Source organism: Saccopteryx leptura, chromosome 6 (genome assembly GCF_036850995.1).
Source record: "Saccopteryx leptura isolate mSacLep1 chromosome 6, mSacLep1_pri_phased_curated, whole genome shotgun sequence".
In the NCBI taxonomy this organism is placed as follows: domain Eukaryota; kingdom Metazoa; phylum Chordata; class Mammalia; order Chiroptera; family Emballonuridae; genus Saccopteryx; species Saccopteryx leptura.
The window spans coordinates 25,658,374-25,684,132 of record NC_089508.1 but is presented as its reverse complement, the minus strand read 5'-3'; the positions used below and the strand labels follow the sequence as shown (position 1 = coordinate 25,684,132).

The following is a 25,759-nucleotide window of genomic DNA, read 5'->3' as shown; positions in this document are numbered from 1 at the left end:
CCGGTTGGGCTCATGCGGGAGTCTGTCTGACTGTCTCTCCCCGTTTCCAGCTTCAGAAAAAAAAAAAAAAAAAAAAGAAAATATGTAGTCCTCATACTCTAACCACTTTACAATAAAAAGAGGTAAAGTAACTTGAATCAAAACTCTATTACAAACTATATTGAATAAGAACTGTACATATCAGAACATGACAATGATGCCCATTATCTCCATTTTTTATATTCAACATGGTACTAGAAGTCCTTGCCAGAGCATTTAGACAAGAAAAAGCATAAAAGTCATCCAAATTAGAAAGGAAGAAGTAAAACTGTCTCTATTTGCACATGACATTAATTATATATAGAAAACCCTCAAGTTCCCCCCCCCCAAAAAAAACGCTTAGAACTAATAAATGAATTTAGTAAAGTTGCAGGATACAAACCCAATATACAAAAAATCAGTTGCATTTCTATACACTAACTATCAGAAAGAGAAATTAAGAAAACAATCCCATATATAATTGCATCAAAAATAAAATACCTCGGAATAAGTTTAACCTAGGAGGCAAAAGATCTACATAGTGAAAACTATAAGACATTGGTGAAAGAAATTGAAGAAGACACAAATAATGGAAAGATATTCTATGCTCATGGATTGTAAGAATTAACATTGTTAAACTGTTCATAGTACCCAAAGCAATCTAAAGATTTAAAGATTTGATGCAGCCTGATCAGGTGGTAGCACAATAGATAGAGCATTGACCTGGGATTCTGAGGACCCAGGTTCTAAACCTCGAGGTCACCAGCTTAGGGTATGGGCTATTCTGACTTGAGTGCAGGCTCACCAGCTCGACCACCCGGTCACCAGCTTGAGCATGGGATCATAGACATGATCTCATAGTTGCTGGCTTGAGCCCAAGGTCACTGGTTTGAAGGCTCAAGATTGCTTCCTTGAGTAAGGTGTCACTGGCTCAGCTTGAGCCCCCCAGTTGAGGTACATATGAGAAGCAATCAATGAACAGCTAAGGTGCCACAACTATGAGTTGATGCTTCTCATCTCTCTCCCTTCCTGTCTGTTTCTGTCTGTCAGTCTATCTCTCTTTCTCTGTCTCTCCCTCTCTTCCTCTCTCCTCCATCTCATCTCTGCCCCTCTTTCTCTCTTCCTCTCTGTCTTTCAAATCAATGGAGGAAAACAGTGCTTTGGTTGATTAGTAATGTCTGCCACAGACAGGGCAGATGCTGAATCTGGTGAGTATGCACGCATCTTTGGTGTCACACCTGAACTAAGCTTTCATCTCTGGCAGTTAGAAAAGGGTAAATAAAATTAATTAGGCCCTGGCCGGTTGGCTCAGTGGTAGAGTGTCGGCCTGGCGTGCAGGAGTCCTGGGTTCGATTCCCGGCCAGGGCACACAGGAGAGGCGCCCATTTGCTTCTCCACCCCTCCCCCTCCTTCCTCTCTGTCTCTCTCATCCCCTTCCGCAGCCAAGGCTCCATTGGAGCAAAAATGGCCGGGCGCTGGGGATGGCTCTGTGGCTCTGCCTCAGGCGCTAGAATGGCTCTGGACGCAACAGAGCGATGCCCCAGAGAGGCAAAGCATCGCCCCCTGGTGGGCATGCCGGGTGGATCCCGGTCGGGCGCATGCGGGAGTCTGTCTGACTGCCTCCCCGTTTCCAGCTTCGGAAAAATGAAAAAAAAAAAAATAATTAAATAAAATAAATTTTAAAAGCTAAGAAAAACAGATCAAGGAAAATCAAGAAGAAAAGTTATGTAAAATGAAAAGCAAGCAATAAAATTAGTTAAGTTCAAAACACTGTTTAGTTTGGGGTCAGGGAAAGAGAAAATCAACATAACTCTGCCAGAAAAATAAGAGAATTAAAATAAGAGAAAAGATTTTGAAAAGTTATGGGAACACTATGCATAATTGTATGCTACTAAATTTTAAAAAGTGGATGAAAGGTATCATTTTGAAAAAACATAAACTATTATAATTGGTTCTTGACTAAAGAGAAAACCAAGTAGAGAAAGGCAAAAGTCTTTAAACAGTCTAAATTGATTCTTAAAGAAATAGGGTGCACTAGTAAGCCTAGGAAGCAATTTTAAAATATTGAATTTTTTTCCTGAAGTCTTTGGAGGCGTTCAAGTGCCTGCTAGAGCAAGCTGAAGCCCTACTCTGACAGTGCAGCCTTCTGCAGCATGGTATCTACCCTGTCTCCGGGCGTCCCTGAACTGGACTACCCACATGCGCAGTCTGCTCCGCTGTTGTTCCTACATGCTCATGTCAGCCCCTCTCTACAGAATGCTTGTAGCCTTTTTGTTTGTTTGTTTGTTTAAGATTTTATTTTTTTTTTTTTTTGTATTTTTCTGAAGCTGGAAACGGGGAGAGACAGTCAGACAGACTCCCGCATGCGCCCGACCGGGATCCACCCGGCACGCCCACCAGGGGCGACGCTCTGCCCACCAGGGGGCAATGCTCTGCCCCTCCAGGGCGTTGCTCTGCCGCGACCAGAGCCACTCCAGCGCCTGGGGCAGAGGCCAAGGAGCCATCCCCAGCGCCCGGGCCATCTTTGCTCCAATGGAGCCTTGGCTGCAGGAGGGGAAGAGAGAGACAGAGAGGAAGGGGGTCGGTGGAGAAGCAAATGGGCGCCTCTCCCATGTGCCCTGGCCGGGAATCAAACCCGGGTCTCCCGCACGCCAGGCCGACGCTCTACCGCTGAGCCAACCGGCCAGGGCCTGTTTAAGATTTTATTGACTGAGTTTACAAGTGGAGGGGAGGACGAGAAGTAGTTGCTTCACTCTAGCTGTTCATTGGTTGCTGGTCATATGCACCTTGAACCAGCAAGCCCAGAATTTCGAACCAGCAACCTCAGCATTCCAGGTGGGCACTCTATCCACTGTGCCACCACAGGCCAGGCCTCGTAGCCTCTTGAATCTTAAGTCCTGCCTTTTATTCAAGATCAAGTTTTAATTTATCACCTTGCTGCTGCTTTAGTAAGTGCCCCAACCTTAGCTCCTCATCTGACTATGCCATCTACCTCTTCTTATTTTTTTCTTTCTATATGTGTTCTGCTTCCCATCTGTATATACTAAAAGTCTACTATGCTGTGCGTTGCTCTGGAGATCGCTGATAACACCAGTGGACAAAACAGACATGAGCCCTGCTTTCATGAAGCTTGTTTTTGAGGAAAAAGAGATGAATGCAGGCCCCAGCTCCTTATATAGCTTATATTCGGATGATGCTAGTGGTAGTGAAATAGTCTTTTGCACCAAGGTGTATGCATCAAGGGTCAGTCAATAACAATTACTACTGATCATTCATACTATGGAGAGTGTCATGAGAGGCAGTGGAGCACAACTGCATACAGCCCAGGATTTCCAGTTGGATTTGAATCCAGGTTCCTTCACTTCATTGACTTGTTTAGGGATATCTCTTAGCTTCTGTTTCATTATCTGTAAAAGATTCCCTACATCATGGAGTCTTTCTTAGGATTAAATGAGATCGTGTATTTCCCTGCCATATATGAGGTGTGCATGCGTGCTGGTTGGTGTAGTGGTAGTTTCTGCTGCTGCTATTGTTCCCTGTTAAGAGAAATCGTGTTTTTGTTGTTAGTAAGATGATATCCATAAGTGTGATTTGGCTCTAGCTAGCAAGGCTATGGAAATTCAAACACATTCTGATTTCCTGAACACTAATAACTCTGATGACAATTGAAGGCAAAGGCTGAGTTTCAAACAAAACAAAAGATTAGATTTGGACCTACTGACTCCCAGTCAAGTTGGCTCCATAAGTTCACACTTAATATTCTCCCTCTGCTTCAAACACAGAGCAGCCAGAGATAAAAAGCTTAAAGAAGAAAACCAAAAGGGCATTGCTGAGCTACAAAACAAGAGAAACCTCTTTGGTCCCAAAGTGTACAGAAGTAATGAGAACCAGCGAAGGAGGCTGCAGCAACAAGCTCTCTGAACTCTGCTTTGGAAACAAGCTGGCCCCCTGGGGCTCAGCTCCGGTGGCGTACCAGGGCCTGCGAGTGCCCTACCCCAGAGGAGAAACTCAAACCGGGCTCATTAGTGGAAAAGAACGCAGTGGTTTTCAACTGGGGATGATGTTGGCAATATCTACAGTCATTTTTGGTTTTCCTAACAGGGCGCCTGGGGTGGTGGGTCTGCTGTTGGCATGTAGTGAGTAGAGTCTAGGGATACTGCTAACATCCTGCAAAGCACAAGGCAGTTCCCCGCAACCAGGAATTATCCAGTCCAAGATGTCAACAGTACCAAGGTAAGAAAGAAAGCCTGAGCTGAAGAACGCAGTGGCTCTCCTGGTGGGAGCCTGGTAGGACTGGTGTGGGCCCTTGTTATATGAGACTACGGGCCTACACAGTCAGGCAGGTAATGACATGCCCTGACAACTGTTCATGTCTCAAAACTCACCTGGATTTCCAAATGTTGCTGAGGCCAGGGCACCAAAATGCCATCATAAAGTCTGGTCTGGACTGGGGTCCAGGGGCCTGGGTGGAGGCAACTAGAACATCTTCAGATAGGGAAGGTTAAACAAGTAGAGAGGCAAGGGGAGACTCATTCCTATTCAAAATGAGCCTGCAAACCAAAACTCTAAAACACATGAATAAATCTAATATTAAGAAAGGTACCAACAAAAGCAACAACTAGGACATGAATTTCTTTACAGATGAAATTAATATTTTTAAGTGGTCAGACATGTTGGGTCATGTATCTGATATAGGTGTCTTGTGGGACATGACATGTGACTCTGATAAGAGTGTCAGTGGAGAGACCTGAGATATAGGTGGACAAGCAATTCTTTAAAAAGTAATAACTGAGAATTTTCTGAAATCAAAGACATGCATCTTTAGCTAAAAAATTTATTCCATGTACCAAAATGTACCTCTAGACACATCCTAGTGAAACTGCAAAACATTAAGCATAAAGGGAAGTCTTACATATATCTGAGAAAATTCACTTTTACTACAAAGGAACACAGAATACCAGCATTCTTCTCTCCAGCAGTCATTGGTGGCAGAAAACAAGAACTAATAGTTTCAAAGTGTTGAAGTAAAGTAACTTTCAGTCCGGAATTTTATACATTGCTAAACTGTCATTCAAGAATTTTATACATTGCTAAACTGTCATTCAAGAATTTTATACATTGCTAAACTGTCATTCAAGAGAAAAGGCAAAATAAAAGTAATTTGAAATATTTAAAGTCTAAGAGTATATACCACCCATGACCTTCAGTGAAAGAACTGCTGTATACAAAGACTGTGTAGGGTAAAAGTGAATGCAAAAGTGTTGGGTAACATGAAACAATGAACTACAAAAATGTTATCAAGTATCAATAAATATTAGTGACTATAAAAGTAATTGTTGGTCGGCTTTAAAAAGATTAAAAACTATTTTAAGACAACAAAGCCAAGATTCAGGGACCAGAGTAGTCAGGGGATAGTGAAGGTACTTTAGGTCTTGTGTCAAGAATAAGGCATCTACATCGGAAAAGAAGAAGTAAAGGTATCACTTTTTGCAGATGATATGATCCTATACATCGAAAACCCCAAAGACTCCACAAAAAGATTACTAGAAACAATAAACCAATACAGTAAGGTCGCAGGATACAAAATTAACATACAAAAGTCCATAGCCTTTCTATATGCCAACAATGAAATATTAGAAAACGAGCTCAAAAAAATAATTCCCTTCACGATTGCAACAAAAAAAATAAAATACCTAGGAATAAACATAACAAGAATGTAAAGGACCTATATAATGAAAACTACAAAGCATTGTTAAAAGAAATTGAAAAAGATACAATGAGATGGAAAAATATTCCTTGTTCTTGGATAGGAAGAATAAATATAATAAAAATGGCCATATTACCCAAAGCAATTTATAAATTTAATGCAATTCCCATCAAAATTCCTATGCCATTTTTTAAAGAAATGGAACAAAAAATCATCAGATTTATATGGAACTATAAAAAACCCCGAATAGCCAAAGCAATCCTAAGGAAAAAGAATGAAGCTGGGGGCATTACAATACCTGACTTCAAACTATATTATAGGGCCACGACAATCAAAACAGCATGGTATTGGCAGAAAAATAGACAGACCAATGGAACAGAATAGAAAGTCCAGAAATAAAACCACATTTATATGGTCAAATAATTTTCGATAAAGGGGCCAACAACACACAATGGAGAAAAGAAAGCCTCTTCAACAAATGGTGCTGGGAAAACTGGAAAGCCACATGCAAAAGAATGAAACTCAACTACAGCTTGTTCCCTTGTACTAAAATTAATTTAAAATGGATCAAAGACCTAAATATAAGACCTGAAACAATAAAGTACATAGAAGAAGACATAGGTACTAAACTCATGGACCTGGGTTTTTAAAGAGCATTTTATGAATTTGACTCCAAAGGCAAGAGAAGGCAAAGATAAATGAATGGGACTACATCAGACTAAGAAGTTTTTGCTCAGCAAGAGAAACTGACAAAATAGACAGCCAACTAAATGGGAATTGATATTTTCAAACAACAGCTCAGATAAGGGCCTAATATCCAAAATATACAAAGAACTCATAAAACTCAACAACAAACAAACAATCCAATAAAAAAATGGGAAGAGGACATGAACAGACACTTCTCCCAGAAAGAAATACAAATGGCCAACAGATACATGAAAAGATGCTCATCTTCATTAGTTATTAGAGAAATGCAAATCAAAACTACAATGAGATATCACCTCACACCTGTTAGATTAGCTATTATCAACAAGACAGGTAATAGCAATGTTGGAGAGGCTGTGGAGAAAAAGGAACCCTCATTCGCTGTTGGGGGGAATGTAAAGTAGTACAACCAAAGAAAGTATGATAGTTCCTCAAAAAACTGAAAATAGAACTACCTTATGACCCAGCAATCCCTCTACTGGGTATATACCCCCAAAACTCAGAAACATTGATATGTAAAGACACATGCGGCCCCATGTTCATTGCAGCATTGTTCACAGTGGCCAAGACATGGAAACAACCAAAAAACCCTTCAATAGAAGACTGGATAAAGAAGATGTGGCACATATACACTATGGAATACTACTCAGCCATAAGAAATGATGACATCGGATCATTTACAACAAAATGGTGGGATCTTGATAACATTATATGGAGTGAAATAAGTAAATCAGAAAAAACCAAGAACTACATGATTCCATACATTGGTGGGACATAAAAACGAGACTAAGAGACATGGACAAGAGTGTGGTGGTTACGGGGGGGGGGGGCGCGCAGGAGGGAGAGGGGGAGGGGGAGGGGCACAAAGAAAACTAGATAGAGGGTGACGGAGGACAATCTGACTTTGGGTGATGGGTATGCAACATAATTGAATGACAAGATAACCTGGACATGTTTTCTTTGAATATATTTACCCTGATTTATTGATTTCACCCCATTAACATTAATAAAAATTTATTTATAAAAAAAAAGAATAAGGCAAGACAGAAACACTGAATGGCTTCACACTTTCTTAGGTAAACAAGAGCTAAATAGTTGAGTACAGTCTGTGGCCTTCAAATCAACAGAGTGGGAGAAAGGGGAACGGGGAAACTATGAATCCAGTGGAAAACAGGAAAGAGGGGAAGAAAGGAAAAGGAAAAGGATGGTAAGTGGAAAACAAACACGAAGATAATAAAAATAATCCAAATATATGAGTAAGGACAGTAAATATTAACAGATTATACTCTTCTATTAAAAGATAGATTATCAAGTTGCATTTTTTTTTGTTCTGTTATAGACTGCTTAAAAGAGACCTGCCTAAAGTGCAATCTCACAGAATGGCAAAGGATTGGAAAAGGATAAGCCATGCAATGCTGGTTAGAAGGAAAACTAGTATAGCAATAGATAAAATAGGATTAAGCAAAAAAGCATTAGTAGAAATAAAAGCAACTTGTATGCATTTAACATAAATTCAAAATATAGAAATCAAAAGTGACAAAATTATAAAGAAAAATTGGCAGTTTATTATTATAATGGGTGGTTTATTTAAATATACTCCTATCAGTGTAAGTAACTCAAGCAGAAATTTCTGAGGATTTTGGATATTTGAAGTGCAGAATCAGCAGTTTGCTTTATTAAGTGGCTTTTTTTTTTTTTTTGTATTTTTCTGAAGTGAGAAGCCGGGGTGGGGGTGGGGGTAGGCAGATAGACTCCTTCCTGCATGTGCCCAACCGGGATCCACCCAGCATGCCCACCAGGGGCCAATGCTTGGCCCCTCTGTGGCATTGCTCTGCTGCAATCTGAACCATTCTATCACCTGAGGTAGAGGTCATGGAGCCATCCTCAGTGCCTGGGCCAACTTTGCTCTAGTGGAGCCTTGGCTGTGGGAGGGGAAGTGAGAGATAGAGAGAAAGGAGAGTGGGAAGGGTGGAGAAGCAGATGAGCGCTTCCCCTGTGTTCCCTGGCTGGGAATCAAAACTGAGACTTCCACATGCCGGGCTGATGCTCTCCCTTTGAGCCAACTAGCCAGGGCCTATTAAGTGGCTTTTAATATTTCTTTGACCACCACTTAAAATTATAAAAATACATTTTAAATATAACCAAGTAGAAATAGCTATCCATAGGTATATGAAACAAAAGGTTTTCAAAATACTATTCCTTATTGTTTTTAAAATGCTGATTGTGTCTTCTAAATTTTACAATGCCCTTATGAATCACAATTCATAGTCTGAAAAACATTAATAGCTGTGCATGGACTCCTGAATCCAAAAGGGAGAATATACCTTCTTTTCAAGTATATGTGGAACACAATTCAGCACATACTGTGTCACGAACGAGGGCTCCACACACCTCAAAAACCCAATAACAAATAGTTCACACATTTGAACTACAATGAATACACTTAAATTAGAGGTAATCATAATGAAAATCATAAAACATTAAGAACTGTGTGTCCGTGGAAGCACACATCAATGTGTGGAGTAGCCAAAGCTGCACTCAGAGGTAAACTTGTAACCTCAATTGTGTTTATTAAAAAGACAAGTGGCCCTGGCCGGTTGGCTCAGTGGTAGAGCGTTGGCCTGGCGTGCAGGAGTCCCGGGTTTGATTCTCAGCCAGGGCACTCAGGAGAAGCGCCCATCTGCTTCTCCACCCCTCCCCCTCTCCTTCCTCTCTGTCTCTCCTCCTCCTGCAGCTGAGGCTCCATTGGAACAAGGTTGGCCCGGGTGCTAAGGATGGCTCTAATGGCCTCTGCCTCAGGTGCTAGAATGACTCTGGTTGCAACAGAGCAATGCCCCAAATGGGCAGAGCATCGCCCCCTGGTGTGCATGCCAGGTGGATCCTGGTCGGGCACATGCGGGAGTCTGTCTGACTACCTCCCCATTTCCAACTTCAGAAAAATACAAAAAAAAAAAAAAAAATTAAAATAATACAAAGACAAGAAGTATTGAAAATGAGTTAATCACCTAACTTGAAATGCTAAATAAATTAACCCAAATAAAAATACAAACATCACCAAGAACAGCCCAGCGCAGGGGAGAACGCAAGAGAACGGCGCCTCATCCAGCATCTGGCACATGTCAGGTGTTTGTTAAATACACAGTGAGGAAGTGCGTGAAATTGCCTTCACAATAGGGAGGATCGCCTCTGGAAAGGTTAATGAAAAAGGGAAAAGGCTCACAAATAATTTTAGGAATAAAAAGAAACGTAATGACAAATAGAGTGGATTAGGTGATGTGTAGTATATTTATAAAATGGAATCCTATGCACCACTAGTCCACAGAAGTTGACTTCACTGTTTGAATTGGTTTTGTAACCAGACCCAAATTAACAATGTCCTCGTTGTTATTTGCTAAGTATTAGCATATCAGGTTCTATTTGTGGAATGTATTGCTAACCCCTGGACTGATAGGTAAAGGAGGAGGCACATAGACACCTGTGTGCACGTAGGTGTGTTGTACGGAAAGTTGTGAGATATTCAGTCTGCGAGCAAATGTTTGCTAAGAAAAGCCTGTGTTCTTTTTTCGGAACTTAGTTCTTGAACCTAACTTGTGTCTTGGGATTTCTTCTTTCTTTTGGGAATTGAAAGAGGTTGGTTGTTACCAATATTTTATAAAAAATGATGTAGTTTGGGGATGTTTCTTATCAGGACCTTCATGAATGCCATCGTGTCTGTTGGCCACAGCCCTGGCGAGATCAGCATTTCTAGTTCTGCTCTTCCTGTAAAACCTTGAGTATTTTCCTTTTGTGGGTCTTTCCTTCTACAGAAAGGTCATCCTTGATGTGGTGGCCCGAATCCAAGATAAACCTCTACTAAACCATTGAAATAGAAAACCAGTACCCCTGTGTCAGAGATGTGGGACGCCTTGAAAAGAACCCGAAGAGAAACAATACAGCACCAGACCACTGTCAACCTTGTGAAGTAATGAACAAAACAGATCTTAAAGAAAGAATATCACTTTCAGAAAAGTTTCCACTGATCATAATAATGGGGTGGGAGGAGAACAGAGGAAACCACAAATAAAGGAACTAAAGGTTCACGAGACACCGGTGAGATGGGTCGTGGGGATTTTACTCACTATACCTCTCCTAGACTGGCGGCTTGTTCTACAGGCTGGGTGTACGGTGTGGTCTGGGCTTGATGTGAGTGGAATTCGTAGGCAGCCATTTGATCGTGACCCTTGCACTAAAAGAAATCTTTCAGAATGATAAATGCAGGCAACAGTTCAGCGTATAGAGAGATGATTTGTTTGTAATGCATCATTGAATGATGCGTTTGAAAAGCCCGGGAGAGCTGTTCCCCCTTGCTCAGAGTAGGAACGATGCCCATGCCTGGCTTTTCCTTGCAGTTCAGAAAAGTAGGAAGGCAAGAGGAGTAGATAGGAATGGAGCAAGAACACCGACTTCTAGGTTAAGAAATGTACATTTAATACTTAAGGAAAGCTTCAGGTACTAGCTAAACACAAATCCCAAGAGAAAGACCTGCCTTAATTGAAAAGGGGGTTTTGCTATTAATGGAAGTCTGATTCTCTCTTGCTACTATGCCTGGCCACATTTTTTATCTTGGTTTCTAAGTGCCTCCGTTAATCAGGAAGCCTGCCCTTCAGCATCTTTGGACAATCAGACAGATAGTTCAAGCTCCTCTGTAGATGAGCTCAGCCCGTACCACAGCTGGACTATACTGAACCTCTAACTCTCAGCCTCTGACTGCATCCAACACTTCTCCTCCTAGAACCCGTACCATTTCCAAGAAGAGCCATTCAGGAACACTTACAGAACCAGAGAGGCATATCTCGGGCTCGCAGATGGGATCTGTCTGATCTAAAGTTAATGGCAACTTTCCTGTTTTCAGTATTTCTCACCATAAAACTCTCAAACTTCGGTAACTCCGGGTTTTCAGAGACCATCATTAGCCTCCTGTTCATATTCCGAAAGTGCGGAGGTCAGAGAACAGCAGGCGGCGCTGCGGCTCACACACATTTAACGGCACGTTCGGCTCTTCAGAGAGAAAAAAAAGTATGGTTTCAATTAAATGGCAGATTCCACTTGCTGGTCCACTCGGGGCGATGCGTTGTTCCTCCAGGCAGCCGCGTTGCCATGAGCCTCTCTCACAGGGAGAGCAGCCCACTCGTGTTCTTCTCATGCTCAGAGACAGGTTACACAACATGGCGCCTTGCTGCAAGCCAGTGACTTCATTGGGTGCACAGCTGAAGAAGCAGTGATTCGTTCTGTTGCTGGCAAACAAGAAAAATGTGTTACATTTATTAGAAGATGGTTTGTCAATCTCAACCAAGTCCTTTCTTCCTAAGGAATTTTAAGAATAATTTTGACTGAGATTTCTACATGTTGCCAGTTCATTACCTTTAGGCATTAATAACAAATTGCTGTTCACGTTTGGATTCTGAATATCTTGTGGTCATTCTCCTACAGTTCAGCATTAATAGTCCACAGAGTGAGAGTCACTGAGTCATCCAATTTAATTTTTCTCTGTGTGGTAAACTTACAGTGAATGCAAATATTGTCTATATGCCTAAGTAAAAATAGCAGTACTAGTCATTATTTTTACTTAGCCCTTAATACAATACCAGATATTGTCCTAAGATGTGCTTTTCATCCACCATCTCATTTAATCCTCAACAACTCCATGAGGTAGGTCCTTTTATTGTGATGTTAAAACATAGCAACTGACTTAGAGACAACCAAGGAAACACATGCATACCTTCCTATATCTATTTCCCAAAAACACAAGTGTTCGCAGGAAAGCAGCAAAGAACCCTCGCAGGAGCGGACCAGCGAGCGCACAGTCACATGCAGGCATCGGACAAGCTGTATTCGAAAGTTCTCGTTTAGGAGTGGGTTGTTCAGAAGTTGAAATGCATTTTCCTAAGGAAATGATGTTATCACAACAAAAGCATATTTACCCATAATGTGCCTAGAGCAGTAAAAACATAGACCCAAACCATTTTTGTGTACCATGTTTTCATGGAAAAATTCACTCAGAATTTCCTCTTGCATGGCTATGGAAGGGAGACCCTACACTAGAAACAGTAGAGTGGTTAGAAATGTTCGAGTGAATCAGTGGTGGCTCCCCAGGCCCGTGATGAGCGTGGAGGGAGGGGCGAGGAGGGAGGAGGGAGTGGAGCTGGGTACAGAGGGCCCCAGGCTCAGGAGATTTTGCTGGAGAAACAGGAGAAAGCCTGGGAGGATGGAGGGCGGCAGTTCCAGAGAGGGGAGGGAGAAGCTCAGAGTTCGGGGACCCAGAACTTGCTAGGTCTAACTCTGAATCTCCTTGTGTGTGGCCTTTGTTTCTTCTGCTGACCCCAAATTTTGCCTGCTTTCCCTGTGAGACTGAGACCAGCCCTGCATGGCCTCTTCTATCTGTCTGTCTATCTATCTATCTATCTATCTATCTATCTATCTATCTATCTACTTGACTGTTCCTTACACAGGTGAATGGCCCTAAGGGCTTTTCACATCTGTAAAAGAAGAGTTCATCCTAGACCTTTCAGAGCTTTTCTTTTTTCACTTGGCCCTAGAAGAGCAAATATCAGCTGTGGATATTTTGGATGTTTGACGGGAGTGGGGTCGATAGGGAGCTAGAAAAAGGCAGAAGCCTTCCAGAGGTAGGTAGCCAAGGGTGAAACTCTGGGACAGGAGGAAGCCCGTTCTTTCTCGCCTCTGTGGCACCCTCAGAATGAAGGCAGAAGGGTGGGGGATGGACAAACCGCAGTGGGGGTGCGAGGGGGTGGGGTAGAAGACCGTGATCCTTGCGCCCCTGATGGGGTGTGTTCTCAAGCGACAAGCCTCCACCAGCAGTGTAGGGACCACCTGGGACCTAAGCCTCTGCCGGGCTCTCCAGCTGGTACTCATGCCACCTTCCTTTTGACCCACGAGCCAGTGTTTCCCTGACTTCTCCAGGGAGCTATGAAAAGCCCAGGTTCTCAGGCCCTATTCCCAAGTCGCTGGACCAAAAGCTCCAACTGAGAGGCCAGGAAGGTGTTTGGTTAGCAAGTGTGCCAAACAGTGCTTGACTACCGCCTTTCCTCGCTGGTCTTGAAAGGCTCCTGGGACATTCTGAGCCCCTTGCTGCCTCAGGATCTTTATATAAGCTGCTTCTCCGTGACAAGCTCTACTCTTGGCTAATGCTGCCGCCTCATGACTGCACGACTGCTGAAACCTGATCCCTCAGACAGCTCCTCCTTGACCACCCTCCTGCCATCGGAGTCCGGTTCTCCTCTTCCATCCCCTCGCAGCCCCTGTGCTTTCTTCCCTTAACATTTAGCGCACAGCTTCTATCTTCTGTGTTTGCTTAACGTCTGCCTCTTCACCAGTACCAAGCACAAGAACGCTTAATAAATATTTTCTGTGTGAATGGATGAATGGAAAATTGGTGTTGGGAGAGGGGTACTAAGAGTTGGGTTGGATGTTGGTGAACAAATAAAGAACTGGGCATGTGAAAACTTCACTCTCCCATGTAAACTTTCTGCATATCAACTGAAATCAAGGTAGTGGACCCAACAGGTAAGTATATTTATGGAGGTAATGAGTGTGTGTGTGTGTAAATATATGTATTAAATGCCTAATGCAATGTGGACATAACTGTTTGAAACTGATACAGTCTCTCTGTTTATGGAGTTTACATTCTAACAAGGAGAATATGTTATGCAGCCAGTTATACAATTTCATGAGTTTAATAAATGCAATGAAAGAATTGCAGGGAGACCTGAAATGGTCTGTAGGGCCCCGAGCTGGTCATAGGATTTCCCAGACGTGGCTGGGGGATCCAGTGTACCCTGCCTTGTCTCTTGTCAGAGTTGGCATGAGGGGAGGTGCGTCTACACAATGGTTTCTCAACCTCGGCACCATTGCTATCTGGGGCTTGATTGTTCTTTGTTTGAAGGCATTTTCGAGGGCCCTGTAGGAGATATTTAGTACCATTTCTGGCCTCTACCCGTTAGGTGCCAGTAGATCCCAGAGTAGTGAGAACCACAAATGTCTCAGCATTGCCCAATGTCCCTTATGCAGGGGTGGGGTCAGGCGGCAAAATCTGACCCTCCTCACCCTGCATTGGGAGCCACTGCTCTACATGAAGCTTTTTTTTCCTATTTTTGAATGTCTTTACTTATGTCTCATGCAAGTGAGTACCAGGAACTTAGCTTGTCCATTCCAAACCTCACATTTACCGAGTGCTTCTTAGGTGCCAGGCGCTGTTCTGGGCCCTGGAGACACAGCAGTGATCAAAGCCCGAGCTTTCTGGAGGTTGCATTCCAGCGGGGAGAGAAGGACAACACATTAAAAACTATTTCAGAAGAAGGGGATAGGTTGGTCATGGAAGCCCTCTCTTGTAAGATGACATTTCAGCCAAGTCTTGAAAGAAGCCAGAGAATGAGCCCCATGAGAGGGAACACAGGAGCAAAAAGCAAAGCCTTTGAGGGCCTGTACTTGACCTTACCTTCCCGTCTCCACGTCTAACCAAGCTGCTTGTGTTTCAGAGGGTCCGCCACGGAAGGGCAGCTGAACGGACTCCTTAGCTCGGCAGCATGTGTGCCCGTCACCAGCCCCTCAGGTGAGTGGGCATAGCAGCTGTCCTGCCCGGGGAGAGGGGATGGCACATTCTCTCTTCTGCCTCTGTAGAGAGCTCTAGTCCAGAGAACGGAGACCCAGGCCTTCAGGCTCTTGATGCATTAACAAGTGAGCATGTTTGTTACATTCTTCTATAACGTGATGTTGACAGCTTAGGATTCAATAGTTTTCTGGATGGTTTGGGATGGATGAAATATCCCAGTCTGGTGGGGTCCTATCAGATTTGTAGCATTAAGTAAAAAATATCTGTATTTGATTGGCGTTTCACTGTTTAGATAGTATTTCCACATGTAGTGTCTCTCACTAGTCTTCACAGCAGCCCTGTAAGTTGGGTCATCATGTCCTCCACCCCAGGTGAGGAAACTGAGGCTCAGAAAGTTGAGGGGCATAGAGGAGAAAGTCAAAGCTCTGGTCTTTCATCTGAGACCTGTCTTGCTCGTGTCACGGTCCCCTGCCAGGTAGGTGCTGAAGGCCTAAAGCCTCTGAAGTAGCGACCTACATATAAGTTGGGCAGCCTTGGTCTACAGAGAGTTTTCTTTGAGTAATAATTCATAAAAGTACACTAATACATAACAATAACATTGGAAGAAAATCGCCTGAATTCCACACAGATATTTACTATTGATCACCTACTCTGGAAAAAATAACATTCTGGGCACCGAGGTGTGCATACAGGGTGAACACGACAGTCCCTGCTGTCAGAGAACTTACAGGCTCAGGTGAGAGAAAAGTCAACAGGGGACATGGTCCAAGGTCGGTGACACCAGGTGCTGAGGACAGCAGAATAACAATGACAAGCCTGGATGAGCATTGGCCATGTGTCAGACACACTTCTGATTGCTTTGCATGTAATAACTCATTTGTTCACAAGAAACACACGTGATGTAGGACTTGTGTTCCCATTTTATGGCAGAAGAAACAAAGGCACATACAGATTATGAAGCGTGACTAAAACTCCACAGCTAATAAATAAATGGGGCTGTGTCTGAACCCAAGCACCCAGGCCCAGGCTCTCTAGGGATTGGGAGGGCCTCTCAGAGGAAGAAACGTCTGAAGCTGAGGTTGAGTATGAACAAGTCAGCCAGGAGAGGGGAGGCAGGGAGCGGAGGGAGGTCTAGGAAAAGGGGACGGCGTGCAAAGGCTCTGTTCCGGAAGCCCTTGTGTGTCAGAGAGGCTGGAGGCCAGGGCGCGGGCAGGGACTGGCCAGAGAGAAGGCAAGCATCAGAGCCAGTGTATGCACCGCGTGGGCAGTAGGGAGCCATCAAAGAACGTGTGCGGGGGGAGGGATGGTGGTTTGACATAATACACCCTTAAATGATTGCAGGATCTCTGAGAAGCCTGGTTTCTTTGACTGTATCATGGGGCTAATTGCATATATTTCATGGGCTTCCTATGGGGATTAAATGATGCAATATATGGAGAAAGGTTCTATAACTACACCCGGGTAAGGTAATAATATAAAAGGATAAAGATTCTATTCTGCACTTAAAACCTTAGAAACGGAATTCAAGAAATATTTGGTGAATATCAACTTGCCCCCCCCCCCCCCAATGAAGAATTACCAGAACATGGTAATAATTTTTAAGGAATTAAAATTTGTACCTGGAACGGTTGAGGACTGAGAAGTGGGTGGGCAAGAGACTCACGATCTAGTTGGAGGGATATCCATTAGATACAGCTATCTAGTTAGAGCCCCTTCGGGTCTTCAGATTTGCTGAAGCTGGAGAGGTTTCCAAAGCCTAGGAGATCTAGGAACTCAGCCTAGTTGATTGGCCTATTCCATTGATGAATTCAGCACTGAATTGAATTCTTTGCATGCACTCTGGCTGAGTAGGTTGGAAATTTGAGGGCCCGGGGATAGGGTTCAAATTTTCATCATCTTGATCCTGAATAATATATATTTACATACTTGAAGTTGCTTAGAAGATTTTGTAGTATTCGTACTGAATGTGGTATTAGCATAAAACCACACAGAGCAAAGAGAAGTTCTACTTCTCCCGGGATTCTACTGTCTACCTTTCCCCCTTTTTTACTTCAGATAAGCACTTTCTTCTCACCTGCTCAGGTAGCCTGCTGTTTGCTGCTCATGTCACCTAATGACTCTTGGACCCTACAGTCCCTCGAGTTTGTTTCTGTTCTATGACTTGTCTGATGTCCCTGATCCTTAAAGAAACATGGATGTACCTGCTATAATAGGTTTGGGCATTTTCCACATTTCCCAGTAAACATTGTACCTTAGCAGTCTGCTAGTAGTAACTAACCCTGTTAGAGTTATTTATACAGCTAGTAAATGGCTACCTGACACTTCCTTGTTTCAACGGCAAGTCGTGTGTTTGTCTCTCTCAGGCGTAGACTTAAAAGGGGTTGAGAAAGGTGTCCTACAAACAGGAGGTTAGGCTGTTATGAGAAACATTTTTCTTTAAGCCTAGTAAGTCAAAAAGTCCGCACATCTCTCAGAGTTGGGAAGTCTGTGCCTATGCAGGAGCCGCTAAACTGCTTTGAAAGGTGTTTAACTCCTGTCTGGTCCAGTTAACTCAGTTCATTAAACATGGTTACGAATGAGTCCATGGGTATAGAAAAAGTCTGGTTCCTGGTCCCCTGACCCTCCCCATGTCTGGCCAGCCAGGCCGTAAAGCTGTGTGACTTTGTTCTCAGGAAGCCTGAATGAGGTAGTAGTTTATCTCAGAACACTGTTGAAAAAGACTCGGTCCTTTTGCGCTGATGGTAACGTAATGACATTTTTATTAGGACTTCTAATGCAGAGTGAATGGGAAAAGCTCCTAGCAGATTGCCTGGGATGCTGCATGAATGGTATTCTTCCTTGACTTCCTTACCTCAGACTGTGAATTCTATATTCTCAGGCTGTGGAAGGGAAGGGATAGAGTCAGCAAATGGGGAAACTTGAGAGGGAAGCAGTAGCGAAGGCCTTTGGCTCAAGGCCATAGTCATGGGCCTTCCTTCTTTGTAACCATGGTGTTCTTCTTGAGTTCTAAAGTGGCAATGGTGAACTGAAATAGCAGAGAGGCAGATAGAGAACTGGCATTTCTCTCGTGCTGATTTGATAGTGTAAACTGCCATTATTGTGGGGGGCTGAAGGCACACCAGCTGCCCTTGCTGCTGCCCTTAGTGCCTGTCACTGTCTCTCCTGTCCTGGAGCCAGTCTCTACCCCCCCCCCTTGCCCTTTTTTTAAAGCTCTTAATGGTCTGTAGTTGGAAGAAACCTTACCACCTTTTGAAAAGCAGTGATGGGTTCCATTTACAAGAAGTGAGAATCCATGTCCTTGTTAAATGTTTGTTACTTCAGGCCCCAGCAGAATGCACTTGTGCTCTGTGCACTTTGCAGGGGGATGTGTGTCAGCACATCAGGGTGACTGCCTGCCCACTTCATTGTCTCTCAGTGAGACGACAAGGAACTGATTTTAGTAGTAAGTAAACCCAGTGGAGCTTACACCCTAATTTAAATAATAATTTAAAAGTTGAGGATCAATTTTTAAATTATTATTTATTGATTTTAAGAGAGAGAGAGAGGAGCATCAGCTTGTAGTTGCTTCACTTTAGTTGTTCATTGATCACTTCTCGTACGTGTCCTGACCGGTCACACTCCATCCACTGCGCCTCCACAGGTCAGGCTAAACCCTAAGGATCTAGAAATCGCTTCCAAGTGAAAGAACCTGCCTGGCAGCTATCAGTGGAGTGAGATATTTTCACCATTAGGTTATTTTTTTACCATGCCTTCTATAGTTGTTGGAGATCCTGGGTGGATCTCTAGAGTATAATAGATTAAAAATAAAAATAAATAAAGCTCTTGAGATGTTCACCCTACTATCTTTTTTTTTTTTTTTTTTTTTTGGTATTTTTCTGAAGTTGGAAACAGGGAGGCAGTCAGATAGACTCCTGCATGTGCCTGACCGGGATCCACCCAGCATGCCCACCAGGGGGCGATGCTCTGCCCATCTGGGGCGTTGTGCTGTTGCAACCAGAGCCATTCTAGCGCCTGAGGCAGAGGCCATGGAGCCATCCTCAGTGCACAGGCCAACTTTGCTCCAATGGAGCCTTGGCTGCGGGAGGGGAAGAGAGAGACAGAGAGGAAGGAGAGGGGGAGGGGTGGAGAAGCAGATGGGCGCCTCTCCTGTGTGCCCTGGCTAGGAATTGAACCCAGGACTTCTGCACTCCAGGCCAACGCTCTACCACTGAGCCAACTAGCCAGGGTCACCCTACTGTATTTTATCCTTTATTGCTCCCCAAAAGTTCTTCTCTTCCCAGAGCCAGAAGGATAAGGATGTGGCTAGGTTGCCCACTCTGACGCTTTTGGAGAGCCAGAAAGAGAGCATGGATTGGCGTTTGGTAGGAAGTGGGGTGGCAGCAGCTGGGAGGACGGTGATGCCCTAAAACCTAGTTTTAGGTTTGACCTCTTGTCCTTTTAGCCAAGACCAAATAAAGTGTTAAGTAGGGATTTTTTTTTGTTTTTTACATTTTTCAGAATATTTGGAAGCTCCCCAAGTTATTTTCGCCAGATCCAAACCCTTGCCCACACAAGCTGGAGACATTGCTACAATTGTAGGACAGAGAAAATCAAAGTCGGTGAAGTCAGGGCCAATTTAAGGTAACAGTTAAAACATATATTTTATTCTAACTTGCTGATTTTATGCTGCAGCAAGAGACTCAATAGCAATCAAGAGAAGTTGATACTTTCTCAAAATGGCAAGGAAATTGAGATTTTATAAAACCAAAATTCAGGACTAATAAAACTGTGGGTCAGTTAAGCTACAACTATCTTGCTTCTGTAGTGGCCTACCAGTAGGTGGCGCTATGGCAGTAATAAATTCCCTTGCTATCACAGGCTTTTGTTTCAAAATGTGGGGACTTCAAGGCCAAAGAATAACACTAAAGCCATAATTGAGTTACAGGTAAAATGTAACAGAATAAACTGAAAAGCATAATATTTGAAGTCAAATTGCAGTTGCTTCTGTAGAAAGTGATTATTAGTGAAATCTTTAAGAGTAGAGTTGGGTAGTTAGGAATTGGACTTTCAGAAAATGGGACACAAAAGGGAACAATTAAAAAAACTTTTAACAATTTAAAATTTCTGGTGAAATCAATTAATTATGCTTTTTACTGAGTTAAGATAAATATATGCCATAATTGGCAGCAAAACAAACTATAAAAGCCCATTCTACTACCCATCCAAAAAACCCTTCTACACAGAAGGACCAGCCTGACGTGATCCTGTGAGGCTGTATCCACACTTCACAGCGCTGCCCTAAATATTTTGTTCAAAACGTTCCAGAAAATGCTAGGAGTACCGCAAGGTTTTGATGATTCCTTTCCTCTTTACCCTACAACACTCTAAAGCATTAATGGCACACCTGCTATGAGTTTCATACTCTTCTTACCTCTAGAGGAATATTTATAAGCCTATTTGAGAAGCATTATTCATCAAAATACCCCAGGAGAGCAAAAGAGGGAGGAAAATTATTTACCCACCACAGGATTCATTTACATTGGATCAGAAAACTTCAAATATCTTTCCCCAACTCATCTAAACTCTTTCCAAAACGGAATGAGAGGAGAGAAGGGAACACCAAATCCATGGCTTGCTCTTCTACCAGAATGTACCCGAGAAACTGAAAACAGCCAGGCTCTCGTGGTAATACTTAGCCAAGGGTCCGTTAATGCCGGTACTGAGCAGCCTGTTCAATGATGAACAACTAATAAAATATAGAAAACTAACACGAGAAGTTCAGTATTTCCTTAAGGAGACTGGCAGCCAGAAAAATGAATGTGACATCAAGCTCCAAACCAAACCGAGGGGCTGCCAAGAAGTACTAATGTCCATCCATTTCCAGGACTGTGAGACTTGGACCTGCCACAATTGTAATATCACTTTCCTTGAACCTATTTCGTTAATATCCCTTACAATCCACCCGGAGCCTGACATGGCAAAATAGGATCATCAGCAAAGAAGCCTTGGAAAAGAGCCTCGCCTTCAACACTCATCCCTGTGACAGACACAGCCCCCGAGCCTGAGCTATGTATGTACACTAGGGCTGGTGATGCCGGCCTTTGTAATTAGCGGAAGGGCCGAGAGCACATGCCAAGTGTGTGTGGACTCAGAAGACAGAATGGGTCAGAGGGCCTCAGAGTCCAGCCTCCCAGGGCACAGCATAACTGCCGGGAGGCTCCAGCAGCAGACCCAGGAGTCTGGCAACTGGCAGTGGGCTGCCTGTCCTTGAGCAGGGGAACGGGGAGGCAGAACCCCGTAGTCCACAGCCCATCAGCTGAGTGCATGCTTTCTTCCTGTGTAAGTGCATTGCGTTTTAGACTGCATCACTGCTTGGGCAGAGGTCCCTGCAACCTCAGTTCCGAATGAAAGTCATCTCCAGCTGTAATGAGCCTTAAACCTCTTTATAGATGTGTTCAGGGAGGCAGTCAGGTTAAAGGAGAGGATTCCAAGTTTGTTTGCAGCTTGTTATGTAAGGTAAGTAAACATCGGTGGTCCTCATCAAAGAATGGAAGGAGCTGCACTGAAGGATACTGGGACTAAAGCCTGTCTAAGACCCCCTAATCTGCCCCTGGCGAGTGTCATATTTTAATTCATACAGTGTTCTGTGTCTTCTTAGATTCTGTATTGTTTGGCATCTGTACATCATGAGGACAATGTTATTTTCTGTATTCTTCATCCTTTGGCATTTGGGGGAACCTTACAGACCCAGGGAGACTGCCCCTCTCAGGGCTAGCTAATTCCTAGATAGTAACAACTTGCCCAGGAATATGCCCTTCATATGCAAACCAACCAGTTCCCAACTTTATAGTCCCAACCACCTCCTGAAGAACTCTCGCAAGGCAAGTCAAAATTTCCCTTGCCCCACCTAAATCACTCCAGGGCCAGGTACCCGGCAACCAGAGGCCTATAGCCCAGAGCCCGCCAGAATTATTCGGACTAGCCAGTCCTGAGCTGTTTTCCCTGTCCTGCCTTGCCTTTCCCAAGGAAACCCCAAATAAGGCCCTGGCCTAGACTTGCACCTCACACCTGCCTCCTGTCTCCTGACCACTGGTGTTTTTTCTGTGGCCCTGCATGGCATGCGGCAACCCCTCTCCTGGGGCGCATGAGCAAAGTCAGCTTCTCCCTGTCAAGCCTCGTCTCTCCTCCTGTGGCCGCACCAACGTACCATAGCATACCCAGCATGCATATTCTTAGAACAGACAGGAGGACTGTCTCTAATTTACAGTATAAGGAACCAGGGGGAAATCGGAATCAATTAGGTTTGTATCACCTAGTTCTAAGCAACTAGTCGTCGTATTTCCTTCATTATAGGCTGTATGACAGCAGTGATGTTTTTACAGAGTGCATTTTGCCAGCCTCCAGCGGCTGCAGCCACACAAGAAGGATGTGGATCCCTTTGCATGGCAAAATTGCCTGGCTGCCAGCCACTGAAATTTCATGCTTTCCTGTCCCGAGGCCTCTTTCATTTAGTGACTGTTTCAACATCTAGAAACAAAACTAGCTGTAGTTGAACAACCTGGTTGGGAGTGGGGGAGGAAACAGCCAGCTTCCAGTGTGAGGGGACCAACGAGCTACTTTTAAGAACCCACCCAAAGGGGGTTCACTTGCCTTGAAGAAAACCAGAGAACTCTTTCTGAAATGGATTAAGAAATGGACTACTGAGAAAGATAACATCTGAAAATTGATATTGTCTCTTGCCGAGCTGGCAAAGTCCCAAGAGAGGAGAGATGAGTCTTCAATTGTTAACAATTACTACTTTGTTATAAAGAGACAAGGGAGGTGCCTACCCCTTTCTCAAATTACATTTCTATTGCAGAAGCGCACACACCTCCTGGAAAAATTCCTGGCAGCCTAGATTATTAGAGTTGTACCTGCCACTGCATCTTGTAGCAGATTTGTCCTGTCCTATGTCATATCCATTTGCTTTGGGTAGAAAGAGGTCCTCTTTATTCTCGTGGGCCGGAACTGAGCAGGTAACCAGCACAACAGTGCCTTACTCTTATCACTGCGTTATCATCTGTACTCTGTGGGTATCCATCCCATCTTGCTGCTACTTTCAATGCGATGCTTGTTACAGGCACATGCCTTTACTTTGCCATCCTTATATCCTCAGGACATAATTGCTCCTAAAAGTTCTAAAGAACAAAAGTGGCATGCTAAGCCATGCCTGCCTTTGGAAAAAGAGAGCTTTGCACATGGAAATATTTACAACTCTGCTTGCCTGATCTGTAGAACTGGAACTGGGACCCAAAGAGTGTAGGTGTGTAACTGCAGGGCATGAAGAAAGATGATGACTTAGTGTACTGCCCTGTTGATTGGCTTTGATATTTGCCCTTTCTTTCTAATTATGGTTATAAAGAAAAAGACTTAGGCTCTTTATTCCGCAGAATAAAGAGCATCCCTAGTAAGAGTAAAACAGCAGTCTATTACACTTCATTGTTCTCATCTTTCAAGCATGCGAGTACTTCCATTTAGGGCTTCCATAGGTATCAGGGAGTCCTCTTCTCTTGAAATCTAAGTCCAGGCTAACTAGTTATCTGATATCATAGAGGAACAGCTTAGATGTGTGGGATGTCTCTTTAGCTACATCAATAAAGCATAGCATGTATCCACAGTATCAAATGGAGATACAATTTGGAAAGCCAACCTGGTTTGTAAGATGATAAGGTGAAGGAAAAAAAGCTGGTTAGAAGTAGCTGTGCTGGGCCCTGGCCAGTTTGCTCAGTAGTAGAGCATCAGTCTAGTGTATGTATGTCCTGGGTTCAATTCCCAGTCAGGGCACACAGGACAAGTGACCATCAGCTTCTCCACCCCTCCCTCTTCCCCTTTTCTCTCTCTCATCTTTCTCTTACCCTCCCACAGATATGGCTTGCTTGGTTCAAGCACATTGGCCTGGGGCGCTGAGGATTCCTCCATGGACCTCCAAGCACCTCAGGTGCTTAAAATAGCTTGGTTGCAAGCATGGCCCCAGATGGGGGTTGTCAGGTGGATCCTGGTCAGGGTGCATGCGGGAGTCTGTCTCTGTATCACCCCTTCTCTCACTTGGAAAAGAAGACTCAAAAATAGAAATAGCTATGCTAGTGTTATTTATTTGTTGTTACTACATTGAGGAATCACTCGTTTTTATTTCTCTTGGACTGAAAAGTGACTTTGAGGTTATTTCTCCCCTTTCATTCACTTCTAATTTGCTCTCTACAGAAACGAAAACATGTAACAAGCCCAAATGAAGATATTTTTGGAATTTGACAAATTATATAAGTTATTATGGCAGAGCTATAAAATTTATTAGGTAATGATTGTTCATAGTTTTAAATCAGATATCAGAATATGAAAATTTTAAAACTACAACTCTATTTTAGAAATACAGCTCTTCTCAGGTCTTCTATTTTATATTTATTTATCCTTCTACACTCAAATATAAATCACCCTCCTCTTTTTACGCAGAGAATTTGAGTTGTCCAAAGTAGCCTTGTTATCAAGAAGAGATACGCTCTTTGGTTAGCTTTGTTAAGCAAAGTTATGGTTCAGAAACACAGGGAAGAAACAGTCTCAAGAACCAGACCTCATGAAAACTTGCAGCGTTACTTGGGATAATTAGTAGCTCTAGTGGCTAAACAATAAGTCCGTCAGTCCCTCCCTGTGACCAGCTCGGTGTGGTCTCCTGAGCAGCTGGCTTGCCTTGTCCACCAGGCTGACAGCTCTGCCTCGCTCATCACTCCTCCTCTCCGGTGGTTGTTTCACCCTCCACTTTGTGCTTTCAGCTTTGCAGAGACTGATACCACTTTGCGGTTATTCAGCCGACAAAGTGCCCCCGTTGTGCGAAGCCACGGGAAGGCTGCCTCTCCCGGCGTGCTGGCCTGCTGCAGGTGTGGCGTGATTATGGGGCTCAGAGCTGCCAGCTTAGGCATTTCTGGTGATTTTCTGCAGGTGGGATTGTAGCTAACATGAAGTTTTTTTTTGTTGTTTTTTTGTGGGGTTTTTTGTATTTTTCCAAAGCTGGAAACGGGGAGACAGACAGACTCCCGCATGCGCCCGACCGGGGTCCACCCGGCACACCCACCAGGGGGTGATGCTCTGCCCATCTGGGGCGTCGCTCTGTTGCGACCAGAGCCACTCTAGCGCCTGGGGCAGAGGCCAAGGAGCCATCCCCAGCGCCCAGGCCATCTTTGCTCCAATGGAGCCTTGGCTGCGGGAGGGGAAGAGAGAGACAGAGAGGAAGGAGAGGGGGAGGGGTGGAGAAGCAGATGGGCGCCTCTCCTGTGTGCCCTGGCCGGGAATCGAACCCGGGACTTCCACACGCCAGGCCGACGCTCTACCACTAAGCCAACTGGCCAGGGCCAACATAAAGTTTTAAAATATAAAACCACAGACAATAAAATAATAAAATACAAAGGGAAAATCAGGGCCAAATCCCAAAATCTTTCAAATTTTCAACTATAAGGCAAATAAAATGACTGTAATTGAGTTTAAATTTGGTTCTAAGTCTCCAGTAGGCAGGACAAAAAGGGAAGCATGGTAAATCAGTGTATAGTTCTTATGTTCAAAAGAGAGGAGATCCTCTGGAGGAAAATGGTCTCTTCCTAGCTCTTACTCTGTAAGAACTATTTTACATACTTTATGTAGAGGACTCCGAGTGAAGTAATAGTGTCCTCATCAAGCTAACATAGCGTGGGTGTCACAAGGCTACTCCTTGGCACGGCACG

At 43.8% G+C, this 25,759-nt stretch overlaps 1 protein-coding gene across 11 annotated transcripts in view; it reads left to right on the top strand.

The window, feature by feature from the left end:
- TTLL5 (tubulin tyrosine ligase like 5) overlaps positions 1 to 25,759 on the top strand; it is a 313,529-nt gene that overhangs the window by 242,987 nt on the left and 44,783 nt on the right. For 9 of the 11 annotated variants that reach the window (XM_066341426.1, XM_066341431.1, XM_066341430.1 and 6 more), the window contains 2 exons: positions 14,962 to 15,035; positions 19,533 to 19,655. The exons of 1 other annotated variant lie outside the window; for it this stretch is intronic. In XM_066341426.1, the coding sequence (XP_066197523.1) occupies positions 14,962 to 15,035; positions 19,533 to 19,654 (196 nt within the window). In that variant the 3' untranslated portion in view covers position 19,655. The remainder of the gene's footprint in view (positions 1 to 14,961; positions 15,036 to 19,532; positions 19,656 to 25,759) is intronic. One more of the 11 variants, XM_066341432.1, reaches the window with a different exon arrangement.